General features: G+C 51.5%; 2 protein-coding genes across 8 annotated transcripts; one reads left to right on the forward strand and one right to left on the reverse strand.

Annotated features, from left to right (window-relative positions):
* Nucleotides 1-120: 120 nt before the first annotated feature.
* SIRT3 (sirtuin 3) lies at nt 121-19,403 on the forward strand. 7 transcript variants are annotated; one of them, XM_043582189.1, is made up of 8 exons: nt 364-470; nt 4,466-4,613; nt 5,863-6,051; nt 6,147-6,379; nt 7,945-8,045; nt 13,225-13,386; nt 17,221-17,430; nt 18,872-19,403. In XM_043582189.1, exons 1-8 carry the CDS (start codon nt 416-418, stop codon nt 18,890-18,892), a joined length of 1,119 nt encoding a protein of 372 aa, XP_043438124.1. In that variant the 5' UTR covers nt 364-415; the 3' UTR covers nt 18,893-19,403. The 7 variants fall into 7 exon arrangements, with proteins under 7 accessions (XP_043438129.1, XP_043438128.1, XP_043438130.1 ...); XM_043582190.1 differs by lacking the exon at nt 5,863-6,051; XM_043582193.1 differs by lacking the exons at nt 364-470; nt 5,863-6,051; nt 6,147-6,379 and adding an exon at nt 122-234.
* A 575-nt stretch (nt 19,404-19,978) lies between these two features.
* On the reverse strand, nt 19,979-27,184 carry RIC8A (RIC8 guanine nucleotide exchange factor A). Its single transcript, XM_043582186.1, has 10 exons — nt 25,599-27,184; nt 25,326-25,373; nt 24,651-25,238; nt 24,110-24,201; nt 23,199-23,349; nt 22,034-22,129; nt 21,804-21,948; nt 21,585-21,729; nt 21,118-21,237; nt 19,979-20,766 (listed from the first exon to the last, which is right to left on the reverse strand). The coding sequence occupies exons 1-10, from the start codon at nt 25,914-25,916 to the stop codon at nt 20,646-20,648; spliced, it is 1,824 nt and encodes a 607-aa protein (XP_043438121.1). The 5' UTR covers nt 25,917-27,184; the 3' UTR covers nt 19,979-20,645.
* Between the last annotated feature and the right edge of the window lie 76 nt (nt 27,185-27,260).

Below are 27,260 nucleotides of genomic sequence, written 5' to 3' on the forward strand. Positions count from 1 at the left end.
CGGATTTCCCGCGCAGCTGGCTGTGCCCTTGAGTACGAGGGCCTGGTGGCTCTGTGATGGAGGGCCATCGACAGGCTTTGTGGCCTCGGCCTTTGTGACCAGCAGTTTCTCGTCCCAAACGGGGACCATAATAACAGTAACTTCCTGGACTAAGTGTAAATGTAACTCCTGGCGGTAGTAAGCGCTCGCCAAGTGTTACCATCACTCTCCTGATTGAAAACGGCGGGACAGCAGGTTAGAGAAATGCAGGCTCCTGGTTCGGTGTCCTGGGCCAGAGGCGGGAGCTCAGCAGGCTAGGAAGCCGCCCCCACCTGGCGTCCATCCCAACCGGGGCTCGCGGGGAGGGGCGCGCGGCGGAGGCGGACACGTGGCCCTCGGGGACAAGGTCGCGAGCGGGCGGCGGAGCAGCTGGGACATGGCACGGTGGGTTCGGCCTGCTCTTTGCGCGCTCAGGCTCTGGGGCCCGGCAGGTGAGTGGGCCTCGGTCGGTGGGCGCGGGCCGGCAGCCTCTGGGGTGGGGCGCGGCGGGCAGGGCCCAGGGTGGGGACGAGCACCTCCGCGCAGGCGAGTGGCTGCGGTTCAGTGCCCGGCGAGCGCGGGCGTCGTGCTTTCCTTGCGTGCGCGGCGGGGCACTGCAGAACCTGAAATGTCAAGTGTCTGTTCACGCAGCTCAGTGGATATTCCAGAGGCCGCCGTGGCATGTTTCTTGTTTCTTCTCACGGGATTAAAAAAATTTTTTAATGTTTATTTTTGAGAGAGGGAGAGAGAGAGAGAGAGAGAGAGAGAGCGAGAGAGAGAGCGCGCGAGCGCGTGCGATTAGGGGAGGGGCAGAGATAGAGACACAGAATCCGAAGCAGACGCCAGGCTCGGAGCTGTCAGCACAGAGCCTGATGCCGGGCTCGAACTCACCAATGGCAAGACCATGACCTGAGCCAAAGTCAGATGCTTAACCAACTGAACCACCCAGGCGCCCCTTCTCCTGGGTAGTTTTGATGTGTATAAGCAACACTTGTATGTTCATAGTTGACACTTTGTACCTTGCCTTTTATATTTAGCAATATGTCTTGGGAGTTACTTTCATCTCACACATAAACGCTTTCTCAGTCTTTTGTACTGATCTGTAGAATTCCTTTTTTTAATTTGTTTTTGTTTCTGTTTTTTTGTATGACTTTTTATTGGAACCACCAGATCTGCCCCAACGAAGAGCTCCCCAGGCCCTGTCGCGCCTTACAAGAAAGGGCTTTAGGGTCAAGGAGGAGGGAACTGTTGCTCCTGTCCCCACAGAGGGAGGTCAAGATCTAGCCTCCGCTTCTTGGTGACCATTCAGATTCCTCCCACTGCCTGTCCCTGCTGGGGAAACTGAGGATGCACCGCCCTGCCCTAGGTTGGGGGTGGGATCTGTAGAATTCCATTCTATTGATGCTTCATAATGTATTTAATAATTTTCTTATTTAAGTAGTTTGTAATATTTAGTTATTAGGAATAATGCCGAGGTTCATTGTACTCACTTTTTGGATAAACTCCTAGTAGTGGAAATCCGTCTAAAGATATATACATTTTTATTGTTCCCCATGCAGTAATTGTACATTTTGGGATCTTTGCTGTTAACCTTAAAAATAAAATGTTAGTTATTGCCAGCAAAATGGATTTATTCAGGAATAGCAGAGAACTCCAAATGAAGACTAGAAAGCTATGGCAAAACCATAGGCAAGTCCTAGGCACAGAGGAGAGAAATGGTGTTTTACAGAGGAAGGGGGATGGGGCTTGGGAAGTCCGTTACAAGCAAAAAGTCCTCCGAAATAAACTGGGGGGGGGGGGGGGCTGGAGTGTAGTGCTTCTCATTGGCTGGGCTGGGTTGGCCTCTCATTGGCTGGGTTGTTGGGGGAGAGGGAGGGGAGAAAACCCTCCTTCCTCACCCGGGGCTGTGAAGCCCAGGTTTTTTTCCCCATTGGGAATGCAAAGGGCTGCGGGGAGTGAGGGGGTGGGGTGGGGTGGGGGGAGTGAGGGGGTGGGGAGGGGGGAAGTGAGGGGTGCGTGTGAGAGCTCCTCCTGTTGGTCTCCACCGCGTGTCAGTCAGGTTTCCTTTACATCATTGCCTAGAAATTGAATATACATATGGGAATGTCTTAAAGGCCCACAGTTGTTAAGAAACTAACTTAAATGCCCAATAATGAATTAATACTTAAGTAATGGTACATCTACTTGATGCAACCTTACACAGCTACTAAATGTTGGTGAGGAGTTTAATAGATACCCAGGGGTTTTTAATTTATCCAAGAAACCTTTATTGTACTGGCCAGGTGTCCCACCAAAGTAACTCAGTTCTGACTCTACCTGCCTGAAGGAAGCACCACAGGTGAAGGACTCAGTCCCACAAGCCCGCCCCCAGTTCAGACGCCAATCCAGGTTGTCTCCTGTGCTTCTGACTCACCAGCTATTAATTGGTTTCCTTGACCCCCTCCTCTGGTTCTGTTAATTTGCTAGAGCAGCTCACAGAACTTGGAAGACAAGTTGACTTACTAGATTGCAGGTCTATTACAAAGAATATTAAAGGATATGAATGAACGGCCAGATGTAGAGATATATAGGGTGAGGTGTGCAAGGGTCCCTGGACCCTTCTGCACGTGAGTCACCAACCTGGAAGCCCTCAGGACCCCCTCCTTTTGCGTTTTGACGGAGGCTCCAAACCCTCTAATCATAGTTGGCTCCCCCTGGCACCCAGCCCCCATCCTTAGGGCTCTTCCAAAAGTCTCCTCATGGACACAAACCCAGTTGTGTAAAGGGGCTGTTTATGCGGAACAAGACACCCACTTCACCCTCATGGCTCCGAAGGGACTTCAGGAACTGAGGATGGGAGACCAACTGTTGTAACAAAAGATGTTCCCTTTTCTCTTAGAGACTCCAAGGGTTTGGGGATGAAGACCAAAAACATATTTATTATAAATCACAATGTTACAACTTTAAAAAAATTTTTTTAACGTTTATTTATTATTGAGAGACAGAGAGAGACAGAGCACGAGCATGGGAGGGGCAGAGAGAGGAGGAGACACAGAACCTGAAGGAGGCTCCAGGCTCTGAGCTGTTAGCACAGAGCCCGACGTGGGTCTCGAAGCTACAAACCCAGCGAGATCATGACCTGAGCCAAAGTCAGATGCCCAACTGACTGAGCCACCCAGGCGCCCCATATTACAACTTTTTAAATTCCTTTTGTATTTCTTATAATAAGCTGCATTTGGGAGGAATGTAGTAAATTTTTTGAAGGAAGACTGTAGGGGAAGAATTGTTTTAGATGCTGTGTAAAGTGGGGTGTTTAATAGGTAGAGCTTGAGCCAGATGATTTTCTTTTCTTCCCGACCATCTGGCCAGTTTTCTTTAGAAAATTTCCTTTGGAAACCTCCTCAACTTGCACTCAGAAGAACTGCTTGACAGGTGCTTTCATGCAAGTCTCCGATGCAGCAGACCGTCCTTTAGGGTCTGTGGGCATCTCTGCAGGAGTGTGGGGAGGAGGGGAAGCACTGTTCTCTACTGTATTTTCTGTACTTTCTGCTGGGAAAGATCTGCTATAGATCTTCTTAATAAGCAAGATTGTAAAGAATCATTTCCTGCTCTTGACTTGAGCCTCTGAGGCTCAGGGTGTTTGAGTGATGATGGGACATCAGAGCCAGGGCTCTGATTCTCCTTTGGGTGCCCTCAGCTCTGCACGCTTTCCTTTGTCATGTTCCTCGTTCCCTTTACTTACCTTTTAGAAATCTGTTCTTTTGAAAACCAAGATGATGCTTTGTATGCTGGGAGAGGCAACGACACAGAGGCAAGTGGACCGTGAGCAGCAAGCAAACCCCTGACCCCAGAGTGGAGTGTGCAAGGCAGCACAGGGTCACTGCAGGAGAGGAAGGGGTGTCAGTCTCCCTAAAAGGAGCAGGAGCCCGACGAGGGCAAAGTGATTGCTCACTGGGGTTCAGCAGTGGCTTCATGAAGGAGCCTGACATTTGGTCCTGGCCTTGCTGTGGGAGATTTGAACATGCTGAGGTGGAGAAAGGTCATTCAGGCAGGAGCTGATTTTAGGGCATATACAAGAGCTAGGGAGTCGGTTGTTTGGCTGAAACGGGGGGGGGGGGGTGGTATATAAGAGGGCATAGTGGGGGCTGAAAGTGTCACTGGGGTGGGTATGCTGTGCTAGGGTGGGGAACAGCTTCAGGGGAGACCTGAACTGGTTTCGTAAGGGGCAAAAGAACACAAAGACAACATGCAGGAGAGTAAGTTAGGGCCACACTCCTAGAAGATACACTCTGCATTGTCCTGATGTGTATCTGAGATGTGCTTTTAGGGTGCTTATTTCTTGCCTGTATCACAAAAGAGTAAAAGAAACACTCTCAGTTTCCTGTTTTTATGTCTGTATTCACTTTAGACTCATCACTCGTTTGGGGAGGGTTGTCGGTTCCATCTGTTGAATCTCTTTTCCCATCAGGGTGGAGGAGTCTCTATACGGAAGTCAGAGATGTCCCGGGGAAGGGTCATCAAGGGCCTTCCCCTGGAAGAACAGACGCGGTGGCCGCCAGCCTTTGGGGTGTGAGAAAGGCGTCCTGTGCAGTGGGGCTGGCAGCCCTGAACTCTGGGTGAGTTGCCAGGAGATGTAGGAGTCATGCAGCTCGGTTAGACGCCAAGCAGGGGCCTGAGCGGCAGATCAGTAAACCCGGGAGGCCTTACCAGGCCCATGTGAGGTGCGGCTCTGGTGCCCCATATTTCCCACAGCTGCAGCCTCGCCTCAGTGGGATGTGTTCAGACCGTGCTACCGGCTTTGTGTTAGTTGTATTGCTTTTTTTTTTCCTTCCTGTTGCTTTCTGAGCGTCCAAGTCCTGAGGCCTCGCTGGAGCCTGTGATTTGTTTATTGTGTCTGGCTCTTTTTTCCTATGGCAGACCATCTCCTATTCCTGATACTTAGCCCTGTGGGTGTTTTGGCTCCTGGCTTCTGCGGGTGACTTGAGAAGTCTTCCGGTGCTTTGCAGAGAGAGCCTGGGCTGAGTGTGCCCACCCCCTTACCTTGGTTGTGGGGTTCCTTTGGCAGCTGCATAATATGAGCAGCTTCCTGAACAGCTGCAGACGTTGAAGATCAAGTCTCTGTGGCAGTGTGAATCCCTAGCTGCCAGGGCATGTTTCTTTCTGGAATGGTCTCTAGAACCACTTTTCCTCCTGATAAGATTCGTTGTAAAGCCTGGGACATTTAGCTTTCTTTAAAGGTCACTGCCTGTTTGTCACATCTCGGGTATGCTACAGTGTATGGCTCTGCAGAGAGCATGTCCAGAGCCCCCCCCAGAGCCCCCACACCTCTGGTGAGCAACCCTCTTCTTTTCGCACTGGCATTGGGTAACAGGAGTTAAGACGTGACGCATTCCTTGTTTGCACAGGTCTGACCTGATTTTTTTTGCTCCCAAAGAAGTTTTGATTTTTTTTTTTTTTTTTTTGTTTTTTTTTTTTTTTTCAACGTTTATTTATTTTGGGGACAGAGAGAGACAGAGCATGAACGGGGGAGGGGCAGAGAGAGAGGGAGACACAGAATCGGAAGCAGGCTCCAGGCTCTGAGCCATCAGCCCAGAGCCTGACGCGGGGCTCGAACTCACGGAGCGCGAGATCGTGACCTGGCTGAAGTCGGACGCTTAACCGACTGCGCCACCCAGGCGCCCCAGAAGTTTTGATTTTTAAGTTGAGACTTCTTTCTCTTTCAGCCCAGTAGTCCTCGATGATGAGGAAGTGATCATCTGGGGGGACAGGAGGGAAGTGTATGGTCATTCTCCATGGTGGGGGTCATGGCAGGGCTAGCATGAGCTTGACTGTCACAGTCACCTGGCCACTCTCCTTTTCTGTCAGCATTACAGGTGGAAGAAGACCTATATCTTCTTCTGCTAGTGCCTCAAGCATCTTTGGAAGCGGAGGCAACGGCAAGGAGAAGCTTTTTCTCCAGGACATAGCTGAGCTGATTCGAGCCGGAGCCTGCCAGAAGGCAGTGGTCATGGTGGGGGCCGGCGTCAGCACGCCCAGCGGCATTCCGGACTTCAGGTGCCCTGCAGTGCCTAGCTAGATCCTCCCTCACCACCCTGGTCTGCTGCACGGCCCGCCTCACGGGGCTCAGGGCGTCTTGCCCCTCCTTGCAGGTCTCCAAGGAGCGGCCTGTACAGCAACCTGCAGCGGTACGACCTCCCATACCCTGAGGCCATTTTCGAGCTCACTTTCTTCCATCACAACCCCAAGCCCTTTTTCGCTCTGGCCAAGGAGCTGCACCCCGGGAGCTACAGGCCCAATGTCATACACTATTTCCTCCGCCTGCTCCACGACAAGGGGCTGCTTCTGCGGCTCTACACACAGAACATCGATGGGCTCGAGAGAGGTGAGCTCTCCACCTGTCCACGCCTCTTCTGCAGGGACCGCTTCTCCCCTCCCCTGTGACTCATTTCAAGCCGGCTTGTTTTGCTTCATCCCTGACAGAAATGTCCACTGTGTGTTTAAGGGCCACTGTCGGGACCTCGTTGGTGGACCTGATGTCTTGGCATACTTGTTGGGCTATGAGTTTTGGACAGAGCTAAAGGTGACAATTGAGAGCTTTAGTTTGCTAATCTGATATGACGATTTCTTTTTTTTTTAATTAAAAAATTTTTGTTAATGTTTATTTATTTTTGAGACAGAGACAGAGCGTGAGTGGGGGAGGGGGAGAGAGAGAGGGAGACACAGAATCCGAAGTGAGCTCCAGGCTCCGAGCTGGCAGCACAGAGCCCGACGCGGGGCTCGAACTCACGAGCCCCGAGATCGTGACCTGAGCCGAAGTCGGACGCTCAACCGACTGAGCCACCCAGGAGCTCCAGTGATGATTTATTTTTCAAGAAATTTATTGTGAAATGTTTTGAGCACAGAAAAGTAGAGAGAACGTAACGAGCCCTCACGTCCTCCTCACAGCCAGTCCTCACTTCATCTGTGTCTTCTTTCCCCCACCTTTTCTCTCACCCCGTTATTTTGAGCAGATCCCTCACATCATAAACTTAATCTGTAAACAATCTGTAAGTACTTCAGTGGGTAACTCTAGAAAATAAAGATTTAAAAATCATAACTACAATATCAAAGAAATCACTATTCATGCCTTAGAATTACCAAACTCTGTGTGTAATGATTTCCTGACTGTCCCGAGGGCGGCCACAACCAGTGATTCACAGATCGTACTGGCTGCTGACCGCATCTTAGAGAAGCATGGCTGAGCCTTTCTCTTATGGGCAGATTCCAACGAGTGCTGACTCTTAGTGAGCCAGCATCCGCTCAGCCAGGCTGCAGACATCTGGTGATTTGAAGAAAGTAGTCTCCTCAGCTCCAGGAAAATAATTCCTTGCCAGAAGGATTCTGCAGCTTGCAGCCCCATAGGCAGCAGTGGAACCCCTGTGGGGGCGACCTCTTCTTCTGGAGTTGCAGCAGGCAGGCCCGTGCGAAGGCGCGAGCTCTGGCTTGTGGGCTGTAGCGTATGGAGATTTATGACCATGGCGGGGATAGCGGAAGCCACTTGCAGCTGGGACTGTCTGTCCACCCACAGCCCAGAAGCTGACAGTGGGAACAGACAACTGTCATAATAAGTTACCTCTGTTTTTCTATAGTTTTTTGGAAACTGTCTTTGTACTGTTTTTTCACTTTTACTGGGTATCTGTAGAATAGAAAATGTTTTCCTAGTTATTAAATATAATTTTATCTGAACTTACATCAAACTTGTTGACAGGCCTCATTTTCACCTTGGTTTGGCTCCACCGGTGCTCATTCTGGTCAGTGGGGCGTCATCTGGAGGTGGTGGAGGCAGGGACACCAGGCTTGCACGAGGGCTGTGACTGCCTCTGGGGACCTGCCAGGCTCGGAGCCATGCTTGGGGGCCTGTGCACCCACCCCAGAGCCAGCAGCACTTTGCTTTGGCTTGAATTTCAGTGGCTGGCATCCCTGCCTCCAAGCTGGTTGAAGCTCACGGATCCTTTGCCTCTGCCACGTGCACTGTCTGCCGAAGGCCCTTCCCAGGGAAGGACGTTTGGGTGAGTTGTCATGCTGGCAGTTCTCTCCCTTCTGCACTCTGCGGTGGGAGTGATCTGGAGAAGTGACGTTTTATAAGCATTGTATTAGAAGAACAACAGAACAGTAATGGTGTGAAATGTTTTTCTTTATTTTTAAACTGGAAAAGTAATATATGCCTGTCAAAAATTAAGAGATATGTGGGGAGATAAGGCATATGTAGGGAAATGGGGAAAATGTATTTCCCTTCAGCCGATTCCTATAGCCCACTTTAACAGTTTGGTATGTAATGTTACAAGCCTTTAAAAAAAAGGGGAGGGGCGTGGCACCTGGGTGGCTCAGTCGATGAAGAGACTGACTCTTGATTTGGGCTTAGGCCATGATCTCATGGTTCATGAGTTCAAGCCCCTTGTCAGGCTCCGTGTGGAGCCTCCTTGGGATTCTCTCTCCCCCTTTCTCTCTGCCCCTCCCCCACTCCTCTCTCTCCCTCTTTCTCTCTCACAAAATAAATAAATAAGCTTTAAAAAAATAAAAAAAAAGGTATATATAAACATACATGACCATATCTATGTACCTACAACACACAGTGACAATTTTTTTTTTTTTTTTAGCTACAGGATTATTAACCTTAATCTACAACCTGCTCTGTTACAGAACAAAATTTCATGGGTTTATCGTGTCAATAACCACAGCTCCGCTTACTGTTTTTAGTAACTAGAGTAATACATTTAGCCATTCACCTACTGTGGGACATTTTTTGATGTTTGTGATTTTTACTATTAAAAATAATGCATCAGTGACACTGATGCTTATACCCTTGTGTACTTCTGGCAATATTTCTGTAGGATGGGTTTCTCAAAGTGCAATAGGACAAGCTGGAAAATTTTAAATAAAGATGAAGGTCTGAAATATTGATAAGGTATAGGGCCTTGTCTTTTCAATGATGTGAAATTCACATAACCGTAAAATTAAACATTTTTAAACCTGTTTTTTTTTTTAAGTTTATTTCTTTTTAAGAGAGAGAGAGAGAGAGAGAGCAAGAACAGGGGAGGGGCAGAGGGAGAGGGAGACACAGAATCCAAAGCAGGCTCCAGGCTCTGAGTTGTGTGCACAGAACCTGATGTGGGGCTCGAACTCACAAACTGTGAGATCATGACCTGAGCTGAAGTTGGATGTTTAACCAACTGAGCCACCCAGGCGCCCCCGTAAAATTAAACATTTTAAAGTATGTAATTCATTGGCATTTAATATATTCACAGTGTCGTGCAGACACCACCTCTGATTCCAGAACATTTTCATCACCGTAAAGGAAAACCCTTTACCCACTACTCAGTCAATGCTTCCCAGCACAATCCCTGGCAACCACTGATCCGTTTATCGTCTCCATGGTTTTGCCTTTTCCAGAATGTCAGAGTTGGACTCATACAGTGAGCAGCCTTTTCAGACTGACTTCCTGCACTTACTAAGATGCATTTACATTTCCTCCTTGTCTTTTCATGGCTTCATAGCTCATTTCTTTTTAGTGCTGAATAATATTCCCTTGTCTAGATGGACCACAGTTTATCCATTTATGTACTGAAGGGCACTTTGGTTGTTCCTAGGTTTTGGCATTTATTAATAAAGCTGCTATAAACATCTGTGTGCAGGTTTTTGTGTGGATATAAGTTTTTCAACTCATGTGGGTAAATACCAAGGAATCTGATTGCTGGCTTGTATTGTAAGAGCATGTTAGCTTAGTGCCTTCCAGTGTGGCTGTACCATTTTGCATTTCCACCAGCAATGATGAGAGCAGCATCTGGTGTTGTCAGAGTTCTAGAGTTTAGCTGTTGAGATAGGTGTGCGATGATATCATCTTATGCAATTCCATGATGACGTAAGTAATGGAATATCTTCTTTAAAAAAAAATTGTTTTTGTTTTGGAGAGAGAGCATGAAGTGAGGAGAGGGGCAGAGCGAATGTTAAGCAGACTGCGTGCTCAGCAGTGTGGAGCTTGATGTGGGGCTTGATCCCACGACCCTGGGATCATGACCTGAGCCGAAATCAAGAGTCTGATGCTCAATCGACTGAGTCACGTAGGCGCCCCATGGAATATTTTTTCAAATGCTCATTTGCTACCTGTATATCGTCTTTGGCGAGCTGTGTATTTAGTTCTTTGGCCCATGTTTTAATTAGGTTGCTGATTTTCTTATTGTTGAGTTTTAAGAATTTTTTGTGTATTTTGTATAGCAGTCCTTTATCAGAGAAGGATATCTGTGGAGGACAGGGAGAGACCAAAGAGGTGGCCACTCTAGGTGGCAGTTTAGTAAGTAAGAGAACTTATGTGCGAGGCTCCTCCTGGGCAGCAGCAAGACAACCAGATCCCTGCACCCACCTCCACATCTGACAGGTTTATAATGAGGCCTTAACTGGGCTCGGTCACGTCTACTGTGCACATCACCACCTCCAGGCTGTGTCCTCGAGCAGTCTCTGGGACGGGGAAGGCAAGTGGAACCCACGTTCCAAGGACGGGGGAGGGGGGAGTGAGGAGCTCCCAGGTGCCGGGTCCAGGCCACAGGTCAACTAGCAGTTTCGTCTTTTGATGACCTTCCCCAATACTCAGTGGTGATTTCTTGCAAGTATTCTAGCATCTTGCCAAAACTTAGGCATCTGTTTCTTTAAATCCCTTCCAGGATGTTCCTATTAGGATGCTTTCATCCAGTGTTTGGCCCGACCCTCACCAACACACATGTGGACCCATTGATATAAATCTGAGCACTCATATTAGTAAATTTGAATAACTATGTTAAATTCTTCAGCAAATTTATGGGGTCTCAGTCATTTTAGGAAACTCTTTCACTATGGCTCAAAACTCAGCCTTAATCCAGGCAACGTAAGCAATGTGGTGTTCTTCGGGACCCCCAGCAGAGTTTACTGTAGAGGGGTAGGTATTAATAGGCTTGGGAGAGGAGGGGTGAGGAGAAGTTTGGAGGGAAAAGGAAGCTCAGCAAAAGGGTTAGAATGAGAGATAGGTAGAGGGGGGTTGGGGACAGTGAGGAGAGAAGAGAGGGAAACTGTGCCAGAGGTGGGGCCTGAGCACAAGGCCACCCCACCTGTCAAGAGACAAAGAAGATGGGGAGGGGACAAGGCCTCAGAAGCCATGTGGACATCTTTCAATTGTTTGCCTGCCTCGGTTAGTTTACAAATAGTACTTTGCAAAAAGGCAGACTTTGAATCCAAAAACTGTTTGGAAGCCTCAAGGTATCAATGAAAATAAGCATCCAATTCAGTTTTGACAATTTTAGAGCCCATGGCTGTCCGATTGAGTTGTGAGGAAGGGAATTTTGGGGAGCTCGAAAGTTCCCCATAATGGCCATTGAAGTTGTAAATTGTTTTTTGTTAAGTTAGTCCATATAAGAATGCACATGAGGAGGGAGCACAGTTTTTAATCATGGAACCGGCAGGGCTCCCAGAAGAGTGGGGGCAGGGGCACCCTCAAAGCATTTTGATCACTGGGATCCCATTTCCCAGAGGCTTTTCTCCAGAGCCAAGAGGAAAATTCCTGAACAGCACAGCCCCAGTAGGAATAGCCGGGCTCTAGAAAGGAGTCAGACAAAGGCCACATGAGTACTCTCTGAAAGGATGAAGCCTTAGAGCAGGTCCTGAATAAAGCCTGGAGAGCTCAAAACAGAGAGTGAAGCACAAATCCGGGCAAAAACTCACATTCAAACCCCAGGGTTGGCTAGGAAGCAGTGAGCCCAGCTGGCGCTGAGGGTGCTGGCACCTGTTTGTTTGCTCACCAGCCTCAGTCGCTGGGTGGGGTTGGGGATGTGTGTGTGGGTCCTTCCTGCATCCCACTTCTGACACCTAGTAATGTTTTCCTTAAAAATAGCCCTTTCAGTTATTTTACCAGGGAAATGGGTTTATTCAGGAAGAGTAGAAAATTGCTATTTGGGACAAGCAAGCTATGACAAAACTGTAGGCGAGTCCAGCCAACAAAGGAGAGGGACATTATTTGATGGAGAGGAGGGAGGGAGTTTGGAGGGGCTGGAGAACCAGGTCATGGGGTTGATGTTGTCTTGCTCGCTGAGTCACTGGAGTGGTTGATTAGATGTAGGGGAGGTGGTGCATTTCTTCCCTGGTTGGGCCTGTCATTGGTGGTTCTCTCCTGTTGAGGGTTCTTCTGTTGGGTCTACAGTTGACACTTCTTTGTGTGATTGATGGTGAGTGGTATGGCTTCTTCCAGCCTCCTGAGTCCACATTAGCAAGGTCTCCCTGTATTAATTTTCATAATGCTCAGCTGTTTGTTGAAGAGGAGAAATTTGGTTGACTGTGCTTATGTGAGTCTGCTTCTAGGGTTTCTGGTCTGGTCCTTCACTAGTGCCACAGTCTTGATTCCTTTTTTTTTTTTTTTTTTTAAGTTTTTATTTAAATCCAGGTTAGGTAACACACAGAGTTATATTAGTTTCAGGTGTGCAATATAGTGATGAAACACTTCAATACATCGCCTGTTGCTCAACACGAATGTCCTTAATTCCCATCCCCTATTTAGCCCATCTCTCAAACCCCTCCCCTCTGGTAACCATCAGTGTGTTCTCTGTAGTCAAGAGTCTGTTTCTTGGCTTGCTCCCCCCCCTTTCTCCCTTTATTAAGAGCCATCTTTTATTTATTTGTTTTAAATTTATTTATTTATTTTGAGAGAGCACACATGACTGGGGGAGAGGCAGAGAGAGGGAGGGAGGCAGGCAGAGAGAGAGAGACAGACAGACAGACAGACAGACCCAAGCAGGCTCCACGCTGTCAGCATAGAGCCCAATGTGGGGCTCAAACTCACAAACTGTGAGATCATGACCTGAGCTGAAAACAGGAGTCAGATGCTTAACCAACTGAGCCACCCAGACACCCTAAGAGCCATCTTTTATTTATTTATTTATTTATTTATTTGTTTGTTTGTTTGTTTATTTATTTATAATTTATTTATTTTGGAGACAGAGCATGAGCAGGGGAGGGGCAGAGACAGAGGGAGACACAGAATCAGAAGCAGGCTCCAGGCTCTGAGCTGTCAGCACAGAGCCTGACGTGGGGCTTGAACTCACGGACTGTGAGATCATGACCTGAGCTGAAGTCAGACGCTCAACCGACGGAGCCACCCAGGTGTTCCAAGAGCCATCTCTTAAAGTGTGTTGTGATATCTTCCTTGGTTCATTTTCTATTTGTGTTACACAGGATGAAGTGATGGTGGACAGGATCCCCCGCTGTCCAGTCTGCACTGGCATCGTGAAGCCCGACATCGTGTTCTTTGGGGAGACACTGCCCCAGAGGTTCTTGCTACATGTGGTTGATTTCCCCATGGCAGATGTGCTGCTTATCCTCGGGACCTCCCTGGAGGTTTGTCCACAGGCCCAGTGGTGGGCTGAGTGTGTGGGGAGGAGGCTAGGAAGATAGGGTGGAAAAGGTGGGGCTGATGGGCCAGCTCCAGATGCTCTCAGAGCCCCCTGGTGTCCCAGATTCAGAAGATGAATGGGTTCATCTGGTGCGGAAGCAGAGGTATTCCCGGCCTAGGGAGTGGCAGCCTGGGCAGAATGGGGAGGAGGGAGGATGCTCAGCTTTGGAGGTGCTGTCAGTGTGGGTGGGGCACAGCATGTGAAGGGAAGGGAGAAGGGAGGGGTGTGGACAGATAGAGAGGGACAGACTTCCCAGGCCACATCACAGAGGCCAATTTTGTGCTAGAAGCAGTGATAGACTTGAAAGGATTGGACCAGGGACATAGCTTGTGCCTCTTGGGTCAGAGAGAGATTGTTGATGAGTGGGATGGGGATTGAAGCAAGATGTCCAGGAGGGCTAGTCCTCAAGAAGGCAGGGCTGTGGCTCAGAGCCTGGAGCCTGTTTCAGATTGTGTCTTCCTCTCTCTCTGACCCTCCCCCATTCATGCTCTGTCTCTCTCTGTCCCAAAAATAAATAAACTTTCAAAAAAAAAAAAAAAGTTAAAAAAAAAAAAGAAGGCAGGGCTGTGGGCACAGTCCGACCACGTGACTGAGAGAGGGCAGGGAGAGGGACTGGCTGCACCAGGGACAGGGGAGGGAGTGGTCTGGCTGTCTGTGGGTCCTCAGGGCATTTGTTGGTAAGGAGGAATTTAGAGGGAGGGTGCTGAGCTCAGTTCTGCACATGTGTGTTTGAGGTGCCTGGGAGAGACTCATGGACACATTCCAGAAGCTATTCTGCATCTGGATCTGGGGCTCAGGAACTTTGTAAAGGAATCAAGAGCAAAAATGAGACCCTGCAATGAGCTCCGCCTAATTGGATGTAGGCAGCAAGGGCCAGAAGGGCCAGAAAGGCCTGTATTCAGGGCCCGGGCAGCCACGGAGGCCTAGAGTGGTGTGCCCGCTGTTCCAGTGCTTTGGACAGACACAGTAAGATGGTGTAAGCAAGTGACACAGTTTTAGATGACAGCAGCTGGAGAAGTAACAAATGGGACAGGAAGGCTGGGAAGGGTTGTGAACTGGTCGTGATATCAACGTGGTTGGTTTGCACGGCCGAGTCAGGAAGGTGACCTTGGAGCTGAGGCCAGGGAGATGCAGGTGTCAGCTGAGGGTGTCTGGCGGTGGAAACTGCCCGTGACCAGCAGTGACAAAGGTCTGACCTCCCGACCCTGTGGGTGCTGTGTCGTGAGTGTGCCATGGCGCACGGTGAGGTGGTGGGAGAGCCAGTAGAGGCCTTGCAGGTGGTGTCCAGGTGGCGACAGTGGTTGGCCAGGTGACGCTGCAGAGGGCATTGGTGCCCAGGTGTTTAAAGGAACACTGGGTGGGAGAGTGTGGACCCCTGCAGGGCTCCGGGCTTGTGACCTGAGTGACCACAAGGATGGAGCTGGTTTCCTGAGACTGAGAAGCCTAGTGGGCAGGTTGGGGGATCTTGGCCTCCGGCACACCGATTCGAGGGCTGTTTTGGGCTGTCGAGTGGATGAGGGCGGTGGGCGGGTGGATTGCTGCATCTGGAGTCCAGGAAGGAGCAGAGGTATGACCTGGGGTGGCTCAGTGAGCAGCCGGATGCCCACCCTGGGCCTGGTTGGAGGGCTGGGCCTAGGGGACAGGCAGAGGGCCAGGGCCATGGTGCCAGCGGCATGTGGTGCTGAGTCTGGCTGCCCTGTGCTGGCTACTGGCGATGGACATTGGGGCCACCAGCCCTCTCGTAATTTTTTAAGTGAAATGAAAATAGCCTTTCTCTTTGATTCTAAAAGTACCACATGCTCGTTTTTAAAAATTTACACATTAGGTAGAGATGCAGAGTGAATTAAAGAATCTCTTCGGTTCTACCAGCACCGTGAGTGTTTTGCTGTGTCCTCACAGGCTTCTGCGCTGCACAGATGTGGTGATCTTAACCAGAAGTGCAGAGAGACCTAGCTTGTCAGCACCCCTAGTGTTCCTGACAAAAGCCGATACAAGGTTCCAGTCGGGAGCCCCAAAGCAGAGTGCTTGTCTGTAAGCACTGAGCGATCTGCAGTGTGGCTTAGACTTTATCTCATATGCCGCGTGGAGGAAATATTAATGCACTTGGTTATGGATCACCCCTCTGGATGTCACTGAGGTGTGACATAATATATGGTATATAAATCATGTGACGTTTTCTAAAATGTGAAATATTCTGAATTCTGGAACACACCCAGATCCAAGAGGTTTTCTTTTTTTTTTTTTTTACTTTAGGGAGAGAGAGTGCACACAAGTGGGAGAGGGGCAGAGGGAGAGAGGGAGAGAGAGAGAGAGAGAGAGAGAGAGAGTCTCAAACAGGTTCCATGCTCAGTGCAGATCCTGACGTGAGGCTCGATCCCATGAACTGGGAGATCGTGACCTGAGCCGAAATTAAGAGTTAGATGCTCAACTGACTGAGCCACCCAGGTGCCCCTGAGCCCTGAGAGTTTTAAGATAGGGATGACAGATGTATGACAAAATTTATTGTTGATGGGCAACAAAAATAGTAGATTTTATATTAAGAATGATGTAGTGAATAACCACATGTATACACATTTGCACATTCATGTGAGTACTTTTGTAGCAAAGAAATATTGAGAAGTTGCTTTCCAGAAAGATACACTAATTACATTGCCACCAACAGATGTGGGCCATTTTCCCACATCCTCACTGACAGCAAACATTACCTGTCTTTAATTTTTCATCCATGTGATTGGCTAGAAAGAAATAAGTGTGTATGTGAGAGAGAGAGAAAGGGAGGGGATATTTAACATGTCTGTAATTAAGAGTGAAGTTCGTCTTTTCATGTTTATTGATGACCGTGTTCTCGTGGGATTGCATATTTGTATCTCTTGTCCATTTTTCAATAAATTATTTTCTTAGTTGGTCTATAAATTAGCAATATAAATTCATTAAATAAAATGTTCATAAATTAGTTTAGCAATTAGAAATATAAACTATTTGTCACATGTTGTAAATATTTTTGCAGTTTGTTTACGATGATAAAGTTTAAAAAATTATTTTTCTGCATAGTATTTTTATGTAGATGATAATGTGACAGTATTACATAGTTAGGTCTGTCATGAGTTTCCTTTGTCTGATCTGACTTCACTATCAGGCCTGAAAAGTCCTTCCCTACCTTTACTTATGAACCCTAAACTTTCTTTAAGAACTATTTTGTTTACATTTAAACCTTTCACTCATTTGAAATTTTTTCAATGAAGGCAGGAGTTGAGCATTTTCGTCCCAGATAATGATCCAGTCTCAATACCATTTAATAATCTGTTTCTAATTTCTAATGGAAATTTCACTTGGAAGCAGCATGAAGAAGCCCAGAGTCACCGAGTTAGGACTCTCTGGAGGTCTGGATGGTGAGGGCTGTGGAAAAGTGGGGCACCCTCTCTGCTGGGCATGTCAGGAGCCCTCTGTGGGGCCAGATCCTTGCTCCCAGGGAGCGTGGGTGGCCCAACCAGATGCTGCTGGGAGGAGGGTAAGGTGGAGCATAGTTGCTGGAGCTCAGATGTGCCTGGGCAGAGAGACCCACAGAGGCCAAGACATGTGGGAGGCAGAAAGAGGGACGCGGGCAGGAGGGAGGCTCGGAAAGGGAGGAACCCGAGCATGGAGACTAAGCTGACAGTGTGACGGGAAGAAATGAAATAGGTGGTGAGTTTTCCCTGTACCCGAGGTCTTACTGTCAGTCTGTGTCCCGAGGGGCTCAGAGGGTGGGCACTGTGCTCCTCACTTTTGGGCAATTTTTCAGGTAGAACCTTTTGCCAGCTTGTCTGAGGCCGTGCGGAGCTCGGTGCCCCGACTGCTCATCAACCGGGACCTGGTGGGGCCCTTTGCTTGGCGTCCTCGCAGCAGGGACGTGGTCCAGCTGGGGGATATGGTTCACAGCGTGGAAAGGCTGGTGGAACTTCTAGGCTGGACAGAAGAGTTGCGGGACCTCATGCGGCAGGAAGCCGAGAAGGTACGGGGTGTGAGAGGGTCATCTCCAGGGCTGCCTTCCTCACTGCTTGGGGGTCTGGGCCCACCTGGTGTGGAACCCTGTCTGGCTAAAACAGAACTAGCAAATACTGGCTGTTCATCCCGTACCGGCCGCTGCCCAGGGCCACCTCCATGTGGACATGAAGAAGGGATGCTAGATGCCTGCTCTCCACTGGCAGAGCCGTGACTTGGTCCCGGCGGACTGGGGTTGTCCTCGCATCACAGAGCAGCATTGCCTTTTGTCCCTAAAATAAAGCGGCACCAAACAGCTCCAGGCCACGGTGTGGCTCTGAGCCCAAGTTTGAGGAGCTGAAGTCTGTGCCTGTGTGGTGTGGGATGAAGCCCGCCTCGGGGAGGCTTTCGGGAGATCATCAGTGTGAGAGCCGTTGGCCTGACAATGTGCTGAGGGTAGAAAGCCAAAGACCCTTGGTACCTTCCAGGTTTCAGACCTGTAACAAGTGAACTTTCAGAAAATGCAGTTTCCCATAAGAATCAGCATGTGTAGCCTTGATGTGAGAGGTTGTTTTCTAAAGGAGGCAGCATTAAGCATTTGAAGTCCGTTTGTCTCACAGAGACAATCATGTGACAGTGCCCAAAGGGGACGGGGCAGAGGTCTGGGGACAGCCTTACTCTTCAGCTGTGACTGCCTCAGGGCTCAGGGCCGTGGGTCAGGCCTTCCCCTCACCTCCACTGGCAATAGACCCAAGCAGCTGGTTTCTTACCAAGTTGAACCCAAGAGAGAAGAATAAGGCTTATTAAGGATAGGAGACTTCACACTTTGTTTCCACACGCAGTCGACATCATGGCCACGGTTTTTTCTAGCCTTCCACTCCAGAGTTTGGCTCAATGGCTAACATGTAGGCTGGCGTCACTCGTCATCTCAATTGAAATACCAGTTATGCTGCTCGGTCGTTTGAGGGAAGCAGAGAGTGCAGGTAGCGCTGAAGCGTGTACCTCACACGCTGAGAGGAGGGTAGATGCCCTGGTCAGACCCGCCTGGCCGCTTCCTGGCTCTGGCGCCCCACTTCCATACAGGAACAACACTAAGTCACGTGGCCCCGGGGATTTGACCTGTGCATTTTCTGGTCTTACAGAAATCTATGTAAAGTGGGTCCTGGTCTTAGGGGTTTATGTATTTAAAAAGAGGTGCCATCCAAGAGTAAACGTCAAGGGACGGGCTGCAGTCCAGTTTGGGTTGCTTTGTCAAATAGTGCATAATCTTGAGCACGTGAGCTCCAGAACATTTCACATGGTTACTTAAATGAAGCCCTCCATTTAGCCACCCACTTTTGCCCAGCCCTGCTGGCATCATGTTACTTTGGCTCAACAGCAGCACAGGCAGAGGCAGAAAAGCTTTTGTTTTATGATAGTTCAAACCCAGGCCCTGAGATCTGCAGGACTGATTTCCCTTCTTCGTGTTCCAGCTCAATGGACGGGACAGATAGGGTGATGGCTGGTCCCCCCACCACTCCCGGGACCAGAAATGGTTCCATGGAGTCACTGCCCACCGCTAAGGAAACAGTTTTGGCTGGACTGGAACCTGCGGCCTAAGGAAGAATGAGGCTGCCCAGGTCATGAGCTCTGTGCCGACCGGTCGTGTTGTGCTCACATCACAGGCCACCCGTCACACTGGCACCTTTCTGCTGTTCGGACTCTTCAGTCTGCTGAGGCTGACTGCAAAAGCTTTGACAGCTTGAACTCAAACAGACCAACGGAAAGCCCCGACTGGATCAGCCATGTGTCCAGGTCTCCATCTGAAGGGCTCGGCATCTCTGTCTGTTAGAAGGACCCAGTCTCTGGCTGAGTGGCCTTAGTCACTCCCAAGGCATGGTCCTGGGTCCCAAGTAATAGAATAGGGTCCTTTAGTATGTTGGTCTCCTTGGTAATGTTATTTTTAATTAAAGAAACTTTATTCATTTCTGGCATGAAATAAACTCTTTCGTCTCCTTAAGGGAATACAGGTGTTAACAGTGGCTGTAGAAAGGGGACCTTGAGGGGTATGTGGGCATTCCTCCCACTAGAATAACCCAAGGATGGAGAACGTGCCCCTGGATTCACCCTGGAGGTGAGCCCAGTGCCACTTCCCACGGAGCACCAGCACCCCTCGTGGAAGGGCGTCAGGCCATGTTCACTCTGCTCCGGCATCTAACCACCCCGTCCCCACTCTCCACCAGGCCTTCCCAATAATGCCTCTAGGATTGACATCTAAGTTATGGAAGGCCTTAAGTCATTTAGAAACCTTGGCTGGTCCCCAGCCAGACATGTTCTCAGGCCATACTTCCTGCGCCTGCACAGGCCCCTTCTGCTGGGGTTGCCCCAAGGCCCAGCATGGATAGCACCGCCAGGCACATCATCCTGACCCCTGGCTCCCACCCTGCGTGTGCTCCCTTGGGCGCTGTTTCACCACCTGCCACGCGTTTAAGAGAGTCCTCAGAGAGGGTCTGGTGGCCTCCACAAGAACAAAAGACATGAATGATGATCTAGGAAAAGGACTGAATTCTGAGAACAATGAAATTAATTCCTCACACACATTCTTGCTCGAAACTCTTTATTCCAAGATATTTCAGTGATGCTTTGTGGTACACGACAGAAATCCAGAGTTGTGGTTTTACGAGGTGCGTTTCCCTTCGTGTATTTGTCTACGCCAGTGGGAAGGCCAGGATTCCACTGTCACAACCAGTGAGAGCTTGGCTGCTGTGGACACTTATAGTAGAGTGCTGAGCGAGGACCAAGAACGCACAGGAGGCTCCCAGTCCTGAGCTCAGGGGGGACAGAAATAGAGCATACCTTGAAAGTATGTTTCTGACATTAGGATACAGGGTCCTAGCAAGTTCTTTTCCTGTCAGCTGCAGCGCCTGCCTGACACAGAAGCTCTGGGCCGGTATGCCAGCCCTGGACATGCTTGCCTGTGCATGTGCCCATGCTCAGCTCCTGCCCCCAGGCAGCAGCCTCTGCACACATCCTCTTGGCACACAAGACCACCTCATCTGTGGAGATCATGGTGGAGTTCCCAGAGTTGCAGCAGGACAAGGCCCTCACAGTCCTAAAGATAAAAAATTGGACCAGAGACAAACCATTAACAGAACTTTGGAAGTAAAGAGAAAAGGGTCTCCAAGCATGGCTTCCCTGGGTCACAGTCCCAAGGCCATCTCTGGAAGCAGCACCAGTTCTGAAGGGGGAACAGAAGAGTGGGTGTCCTCAGTCGGGGTCTGAGTCGGGTTCCGAGGAGAGCTGCCCTTCCATGGTCTCACAAATGGCATCCTGCAGGGATGTGAGCTGACCCCGGGGACTCATCCCCATAGGCTGGATGACTCTGTGCCTGTGGGGGAAAAGCATGGTGGGGAAGGGGCACGGCATGTGGGGCAGAAGTCGGGTTCACCCCTGGCCAAACAGGCCTGAATCCAAACTGCTACCCAGTGGCTTTGAGACCTTATGCACTCTAGAATTCTTATTTCTCCAGGTCTCAATTTTTGTCATCTACGAAACAAATGTAATACCAACCTCAAGTCTAATCCTTTCCTGGGGCATTTCCTGTTTCCGACCTTAGTAACACAGCCTTGCTAAGCCCAACTTTAACCCCACTTCCTGGCGCTCACAGGACCGGACATGGGTCCTGGGCTTCTGTTCTCCCTTCTCCCAGCTGTGGGCCCCTCCTTGACACAACACGTACCTGGAGAGCTTGTCAAACATGTTCACCAGCTTCATGGCCTCATGTTCCTTCTGCTCCTCTGTCATGCCCTCCATGGGGTTGGGCGGTTCTTCCTCCACCCTCCCGGTCACTGGGTTTATGCTGCTTCCCAGGGGAGGGATTGTGGGGAATGCATTAGCGACTCTCTAGGACAGGAGGCGGCTGCATGGGGTGGGTGGAAGCAGGGCAGCCACAAGAGGGCTCTTTCCAGGAGCAGCAAGGACCCAGCCCCTGCTCGGGGGATATCCTGGTCCCCCGACTGCCTGGCCCCACTCAGCCCACACTCACAAAACATCCTGACATCAAGACAGGTTACTTATGCGACCAGTGCCTGACTCCCAAAAAGTTCAGCCATCTGTCATCTTGTCCCACCCACCCTGCGAGTCCATATGGGTGTGGGAACAGGGACCAGGGTGAGTGAGAGGAGCCGAAGGTGTAGGGGCACACACCTGGCCTTGGCTTCTTTGTACTCCTCTGTGTCCGTGTCCTCGTCCTCCGAATACTGGCCCTCAGGCCGGCCCCCAGCCATGAGGCCCCTGGCAGCCAGGAGGCCAGCAGCGTTCCCGTAGCCCGTGTACTTGATGAATCGGGGCACTGAGAAGCAGGGCAGAGATCAGTGTGTGAGGTGGCTGGGAGGGATAGGCGCTGGGCCAGATCCTGCCACTCACCACTCTCCGAGCACAGGACAAACAGGAACTCAGCTGCCACTCTCTTCACGTCAGTATCCAGGTGCGTCATGAGGCGAACAAGCTTGTTCCGCAACAGCTCCCCGACCTCGGGCCGTGTCCTCACGTCCCGCAGTGGGGGCAGCACCTGGGGAGGCAGCCGTCCCTCAGCCTGGGCCTGCAGCAGCTGGGGTCTGTAAGCAGGGTCCCGCCCCGTCCCCTGTGCCCCATACCTGGGCCTTCAGGAACTTCCTTGCAGGGCGGTGCATGCGGGCACACTCCGTCAGCACGCTCAGCACGGGGGCCACGCTCTCTTTCAGCCTGTGCGTCTGCAGAGGAGCCTCTGTCACCGGGGCTGTGCCCCCACCTGACTTGAAGTGGGGGGGGGGGGGGCAAACACACACACACCAGACTGTCCTGGCAGGAGGCGCTCAGGAAGAGGTCTTGCCCTGGTTAGTCAGCTGAGGGGCCAAGACTGGGCACATTCTTGTGAATTTGTGTGAATTTCAAGAGGGCCACAAATGGAACTTAACGTAGGATGCACTCACATGCTCTGTGACCTGGGGCAAATAACTCATCTGCTCTCACTTCCTCGCCTACATACCAAGGTCGCACGGGAAATACAGAGCATTCAGTTATTAGCACACCACTGGCACATGACCTGTCCTCAGAAAACAACAGCCAAAACACAAAAAGAAAATCTCTACTCTGTGGGCTTCATGGATCCAGAGAGCTCCTGTCCTTCCCCGGCCTTCTCCCGAGTTATCTCCCTGGACCCCAACCCCAGCAGCAGCAGTGGTAGGGACAGTCACAGCCATCACATCCAATGCCAGGCGTTTGTACTCCAGCTCACAGCATATGTGTGCGATGTGGATTCTGGAGGTGTTCATCTAATCCCACTCCCTTGCACTCTGTAGCTTGTGTGATGTCTGTAAGCTCCCAGAGAAGCTGGTCAGAGGTCTGGCCAATGTCCTGTGTGCAGGCCCAAGAACCAGGGAGCCTCTGGCTCAAGATGCCTGTGGGTCCCTGCAGGGATGCTTGTTCCCACGGGCCACCTGTGTGCAGCAACACTGAAGTTCTACAGTCACAAGCAAGGGCTGGGGACTTCTCAGATCACTCAAAAGAGATCCACAAAGAGATCTAAAAGGTAAGTACTTTGTTTTAAAACTCGTGATAACCAACGAAATGAAAACCTTCAAATATGTGTGTGAGGGTCCCCATATTTCTCAGGGAGGAGGAGTCTGGTGGCTGGACCACAGAGCAGATGGAGAAATTGCCTGACTCACACTGTCAGTCTGATCTCCACTTACCAGTGGGTACCGTGAAAAAGCACGGACCACAGCTGCTGGGGAAAGTCAGAGCCACTGAGGTACCCACACGGTAGGTCCCTCTGCCCACCTGGTGCAGACGCTTTTCTAGGAAGCTGAGGAGGACATGAATCACATCCATGTTTGCTCCCAGGAACTCCAGGGAACCTTCGTGTGGCTCCAGGGTAAGAAGGACGTCCAGACACTTGAGGGGCAAATTTCCCAAGAGATTCACTGTGTGGCTGAAGACAGATGGGGGAGAGGGGCTTGGTAAGTCTGGTCCCCCTGCACAAGTACAACCCTTGGTGCCCCCTGCAGAGGCCACATGTGATGTGAACTAGCGTCCAGGGACTTAATGGCCAGCAAGAGGCCAGAACTTAGAGTAGGACTAACCTCAGAGGCTCATCCCACTCAGTGGGGTGAGTTCCCAAAGAAAGGGGCACCCTCTGTCTGGGTTGAAGCACCACAGACACTCTTGAAAGCCAGAACCTGAGGGTGCCTGGGTGGCTCAGTCAGTCAAGCGTCCGGCTTCAGCTCAGGTCATGATCTCACAGTTCGTGAGTTCAAGCCCCACATCGGGCTCTGTGCTGACAGCTCGGAGCCTGGAGCCTGCTTCAGATACTGTGTCTCCCTCTCGCTCTCACCTCCCCTGCTCATGCTCTGTCTCTCAAAGATAAATAAACATTAGAAAAAAATTAAAAAAAAAAAAGCAAGCCAGAACCTGCCTAAACACAGGTCATGGAGAAGAGGGGTGAGTAACCACGTTGCCCTGTAGATACCACACTGCCTGTTGCTACCACCCATGTTCCAGGGACACGTTCCTGTCCGCAGATCCAGACACTTGTCCTGATCACGTAGTACTGTAGAGACACACTGATGTCTGCTCCCAGCCAGACAGATGAAGACTCTCTAGGGTGGAGCCTAGCCCACAGCCAGAGCCGGGAAGCACTGTTCAGACACGCGAACACACTTCCCTTCCATCTCGAGAGGCCGCACCCTCACCCGTGAAACTCTTCTGTGCGGTCTCCAGCAGCAGCGACCATCATACAGTGCCGCAGGATAGTCCCCAGGTGCCGATAAAGGGCAGCATCTTCCTGACCAAAAAGAAAGGTGTTCTTGTGAGAGGAAGCACTGCTCCAGGATCATGTGCAGAGACCATGCATCTCCTCTACTTGCCCTCTTCTACTCTACCTTCAGAGTGTTTCTGTGACCAAGAACGTCACTAAGTCCTCTTGGGATGAAGTCACAGAGTAGCCACATGGTCACGGCCTCATGGTGGGAAATCTCCTACAGCCTCCCCACGCACCAAAAGCCCTCCTGCTAGGCTGGAAGAGCCAGACATGCCCTCCACCTCTCTCAGAAATCTTCTCCAAGGCTCCCTGCCCAAAATGTGCATCTCCTTGCCTCCTCCCGATAAGCTAAGAGCTCCACCTGCCCTCTCCCCATCTGATGCCCAGAAACTTGCCAGTATTCCTACAGGCAGACAGATCCAGGAAACGTCCACACCGCTAAGCTCTACCCACTGACTCAGGTCAGCCCTCACCTCATCCACTTCCCTCTTAATGGAGTCAAAGGTGATGTTGAAGAGCACTTTGAGGATCTCCATGGCCCGCTCAGTCTCCTGGGGAGGAAGGAGCTCAGGAGGGCCCCCATCAGGGGTCATTCCCAGTGTCAGCTCCAAGGCAGCAGTCAGCAGGCGCACCCCCTGCAACTCCTGAAACAGCTGCTGGCGCGCATCAGTGCGAAGTGCCGTGAGCAAGAAGAGGAGGCGCAAGTCAAAAAACTGGACTTCGTGTGGGAAGCTGCTCTTGTGATACAGCCCCACACGCTCTGCGAGCCTCACCACTAGGCGGGCTTCTGCGGCCAGCACCTGTGCCACCGGGCTGCTGAGCACGAGGTTGCACAGGCACTTAAGGGACTCGAGTACAACGTCCATGTCCAAAGGCTCAGGGACGGACCCCTCCAAGGCGATGCCAGCATAGGAGGCAAGTGCCTGCAGGCTCTGGCGGCTGGTGAAAGGCTCCAGGCAGCTGCGGTCTCTGGTCAGGATGCGGATGCTCTGCAGCCAGGTGACGCGGCGGGACGGTGGCAAGCCCCGCTCCAGAACCGCGACCAGCAGCTCCGCCAGTCTCTGTGGGCAGGAAGAAGAGCGGCTCCACCAGGCCCCTTTTCCCGGGACCTCCCATCCCTTCCCCTTTACCCCTCGGTCAGCACCCACCTTCCTGTCCTCCTGTTGGGCATCATCAAACGTGAAACTCTGGGAGTTCTGCAGAGAGACCCAGGGGCTCAGGGGCACAGATCCACACCAGGCAGGACCCGCGCTCCGTGGATGGGAAACAAACGGCGCCCCGCCCCACCCGCCCAGCGGCGAGCGCACCCGGACTCTCTCCCGGTAGCAACTCCTCACCGACTCGGCGCCCCGCCCGCCGCGCTCGCGCCCCACCCTGCCCCACCTCTTCTTTCGTGTACCACGTTCACGGCTCTCGCTCACCTCCCGGTTGTACGTGCGCAGAGCCTCCATAATCACATCCTCCTCTCCCGTCTCCACAGCATCCGCAACCACCCGGGGCTCCATGGCGCCCCCGGGATACCGCGCCGGGCGGGTGGGAGAGGCTTGGCTTTCCGACTCCAGGATGAGCCCGCTCGCTCCGCCCTGACTCGCCGCGCGGGGGAAGCCGGGATAGGGGTGCGCGGCGCCGCGGGGCGGGGCCAGGACTGCGCGCGGGGGAAGCCGGGACCGGCGTACGCGGCGCCGCGGGGCGAGGCCTGGGTTGTGCGCCGGGGAGGTCGGGACCGGCGTGCACGGCATCTCCCTCGGGGCTGTATTAGGGCTGCGCGCGGAGGAATCTGGGACGGGCACGCGCGGGGCTGTGGGGCGGGGCCGGGGCTGCCCTGGGAGAGGCCGGGATGGGCGTGCGCTGCGGCTCTGGGGTGTGTCAGGGCTGCGAGCTCCTTAAGGAGGTGAGACCTGGACCAGCTGACTGGAGCTTGAAGATTTTGCCCGGAGTTAGCTGGGGTTTCAAAGATCCTACTCGGTGATCGTCCGACTTTGGGGCCGAGTAGCCTCCGAACCCTACAGGGACCCCTGCTTCTCGGACTGGAATTCCCAGCAGGCGAGGACCTCAGCCCGCCCTACCAACCCCTCCCATCCACGCCCCTCTTGATGGACCGAACGAGTGGAAGTCGAGGGGAAAGTCCAGGTGGAAAAGAAAGGACTTTGCAGCCCGGAGACCACCTGATGTAGTAAACAGGGGTTTGAGTGCCTACTGCATGCAAGGTCCCTGCTTTCGTAGAGGTTGTGTTCCAAAGGTGAACACAAGGAAACACGGACAAATAAGACGCCGATAGGCAGCCATAGTCCTGTGATTTAAGAAAAAAGGCGGAGAGCCTGGTGGGCCGCAAAGGGATCTGATGAAATGCCACTTTTGGAGACTGGACGATAAGAAGTGATCTGGGGGAAGGTCATGCAAAACAAAAAGAGCAGATGGGAATGGTCGTGGTGGGAGAGAAGCAGGCCTCCTTGAAGCTTAAAGAAAGGGGAAAGTGGGGAGGGGTCAGGATGAAGGCAAAGCATTATCTTGTGCAGCAACTTCCTGGGTGTGTAACCCAGACACAGTCTGGCCTCGACTCAGCTTCCTCTATTGAAAAGCAGAGATGGTAGAAATTCTCGTTTCAGTGTGTTGTTAGGAGGACGAAATGACACAGAGCAAACGCTCCAGTAGGGTGGGGAGGTATCCACTGTGCAACAAGCCTATGTTGACTATCTCCTTCGCACTGCGCCCTCAGCGCCCGGGTGCAAAGGCAAGCGCCCGGTTCCTACTGTCCCCACTACCCCCACACTCTGACCCTTCGTCTGGTTCATTTTCCTTCAGAGTGCTTTCACCCCTGCATCTTCTGCAGCGCCCGCTCGCCCCAGGCCTTGATCTCCACTGTCCTACCGTCAGTAACCGGGGCCGGGACTCCCACCGCAGCCTGGCGGAGGCGGATGCCCATTGAGACCCCTTGCAGCCTATCTCGCCTGATAAAAGGCCTGGGAGCGCTGCCTACGGAGGACCTGGCCCCGCCTTCGGCGCGGTTGGCTGGTAGAAGTGTCTGTCAACGCAGTAATTGGCAGAGGAAAGCACCAACCAGCAAGCCGTCCCCAGAGCCGACG

This window comes from Prionailurus bengalensis, chromosome D1 (genome assembly GCF_016509475.1).
Source record: "Prionailurus bengalensis isolate Pbe53 chromosome D1, Fcat_Pben_1.1_paternal_pri, whole genome shotgun sequence".
Classification (NCBI taxonomy): Eukaryota; Metazoa; Chordata; class Mammalia; order Carnivora; family Felidae; genus Prionailurus; species Prionailurus bengalensis.

Excerpts from the sequence above, each read along its gene's own strand:
- SIRT3 (XM_043582189.1), top strand. The coding sequence starts at position 416 with ATGGCACGGTGGGTTCGGCCTGCTCTTTGCGCGCTCAGGCTCTGGGGC. Across the intron at positions 4,614-5,862 it reads CTGGCAGCCCTGAACTCTGG|CATTACAGGTGGAAGAAGAC; the intron begins GTGAGTTGCCAG and ends CTTTTCTGTCAG. Across the intron at positions 6,380-7,944 it reads CATCGATGGGCTCGAGAGAG|TGGCTGGCATCCCTGCCTCC; the intron begins GTGAGCTCTCCA and ends CTTGAATTTCAG.
- RIC8A (XM_043582186.1), bottom strand. The coding sequence starts at position 25,916 with ATGCCGTGCACGCCGGTCCCGACCTCCCCGGCGCACAACCCAGGCCTC. Across the intron at positions 25,374-25,598 it reads TGCGCACGTACAACCGGGAG|AACTCCCAGAGTTTCACGTT; the intron begins GTGAGCGAGAGC and ends GTCTCTCTGCAG. Across the intron at positions 22,130-23,198 it reads TAGAAAAGCGTCTGCACCAG|ACGCACAGGCTGAAAGAGAG; the intron begins GTGGGCAGAGGG and ends GCTCCTCTGCAG.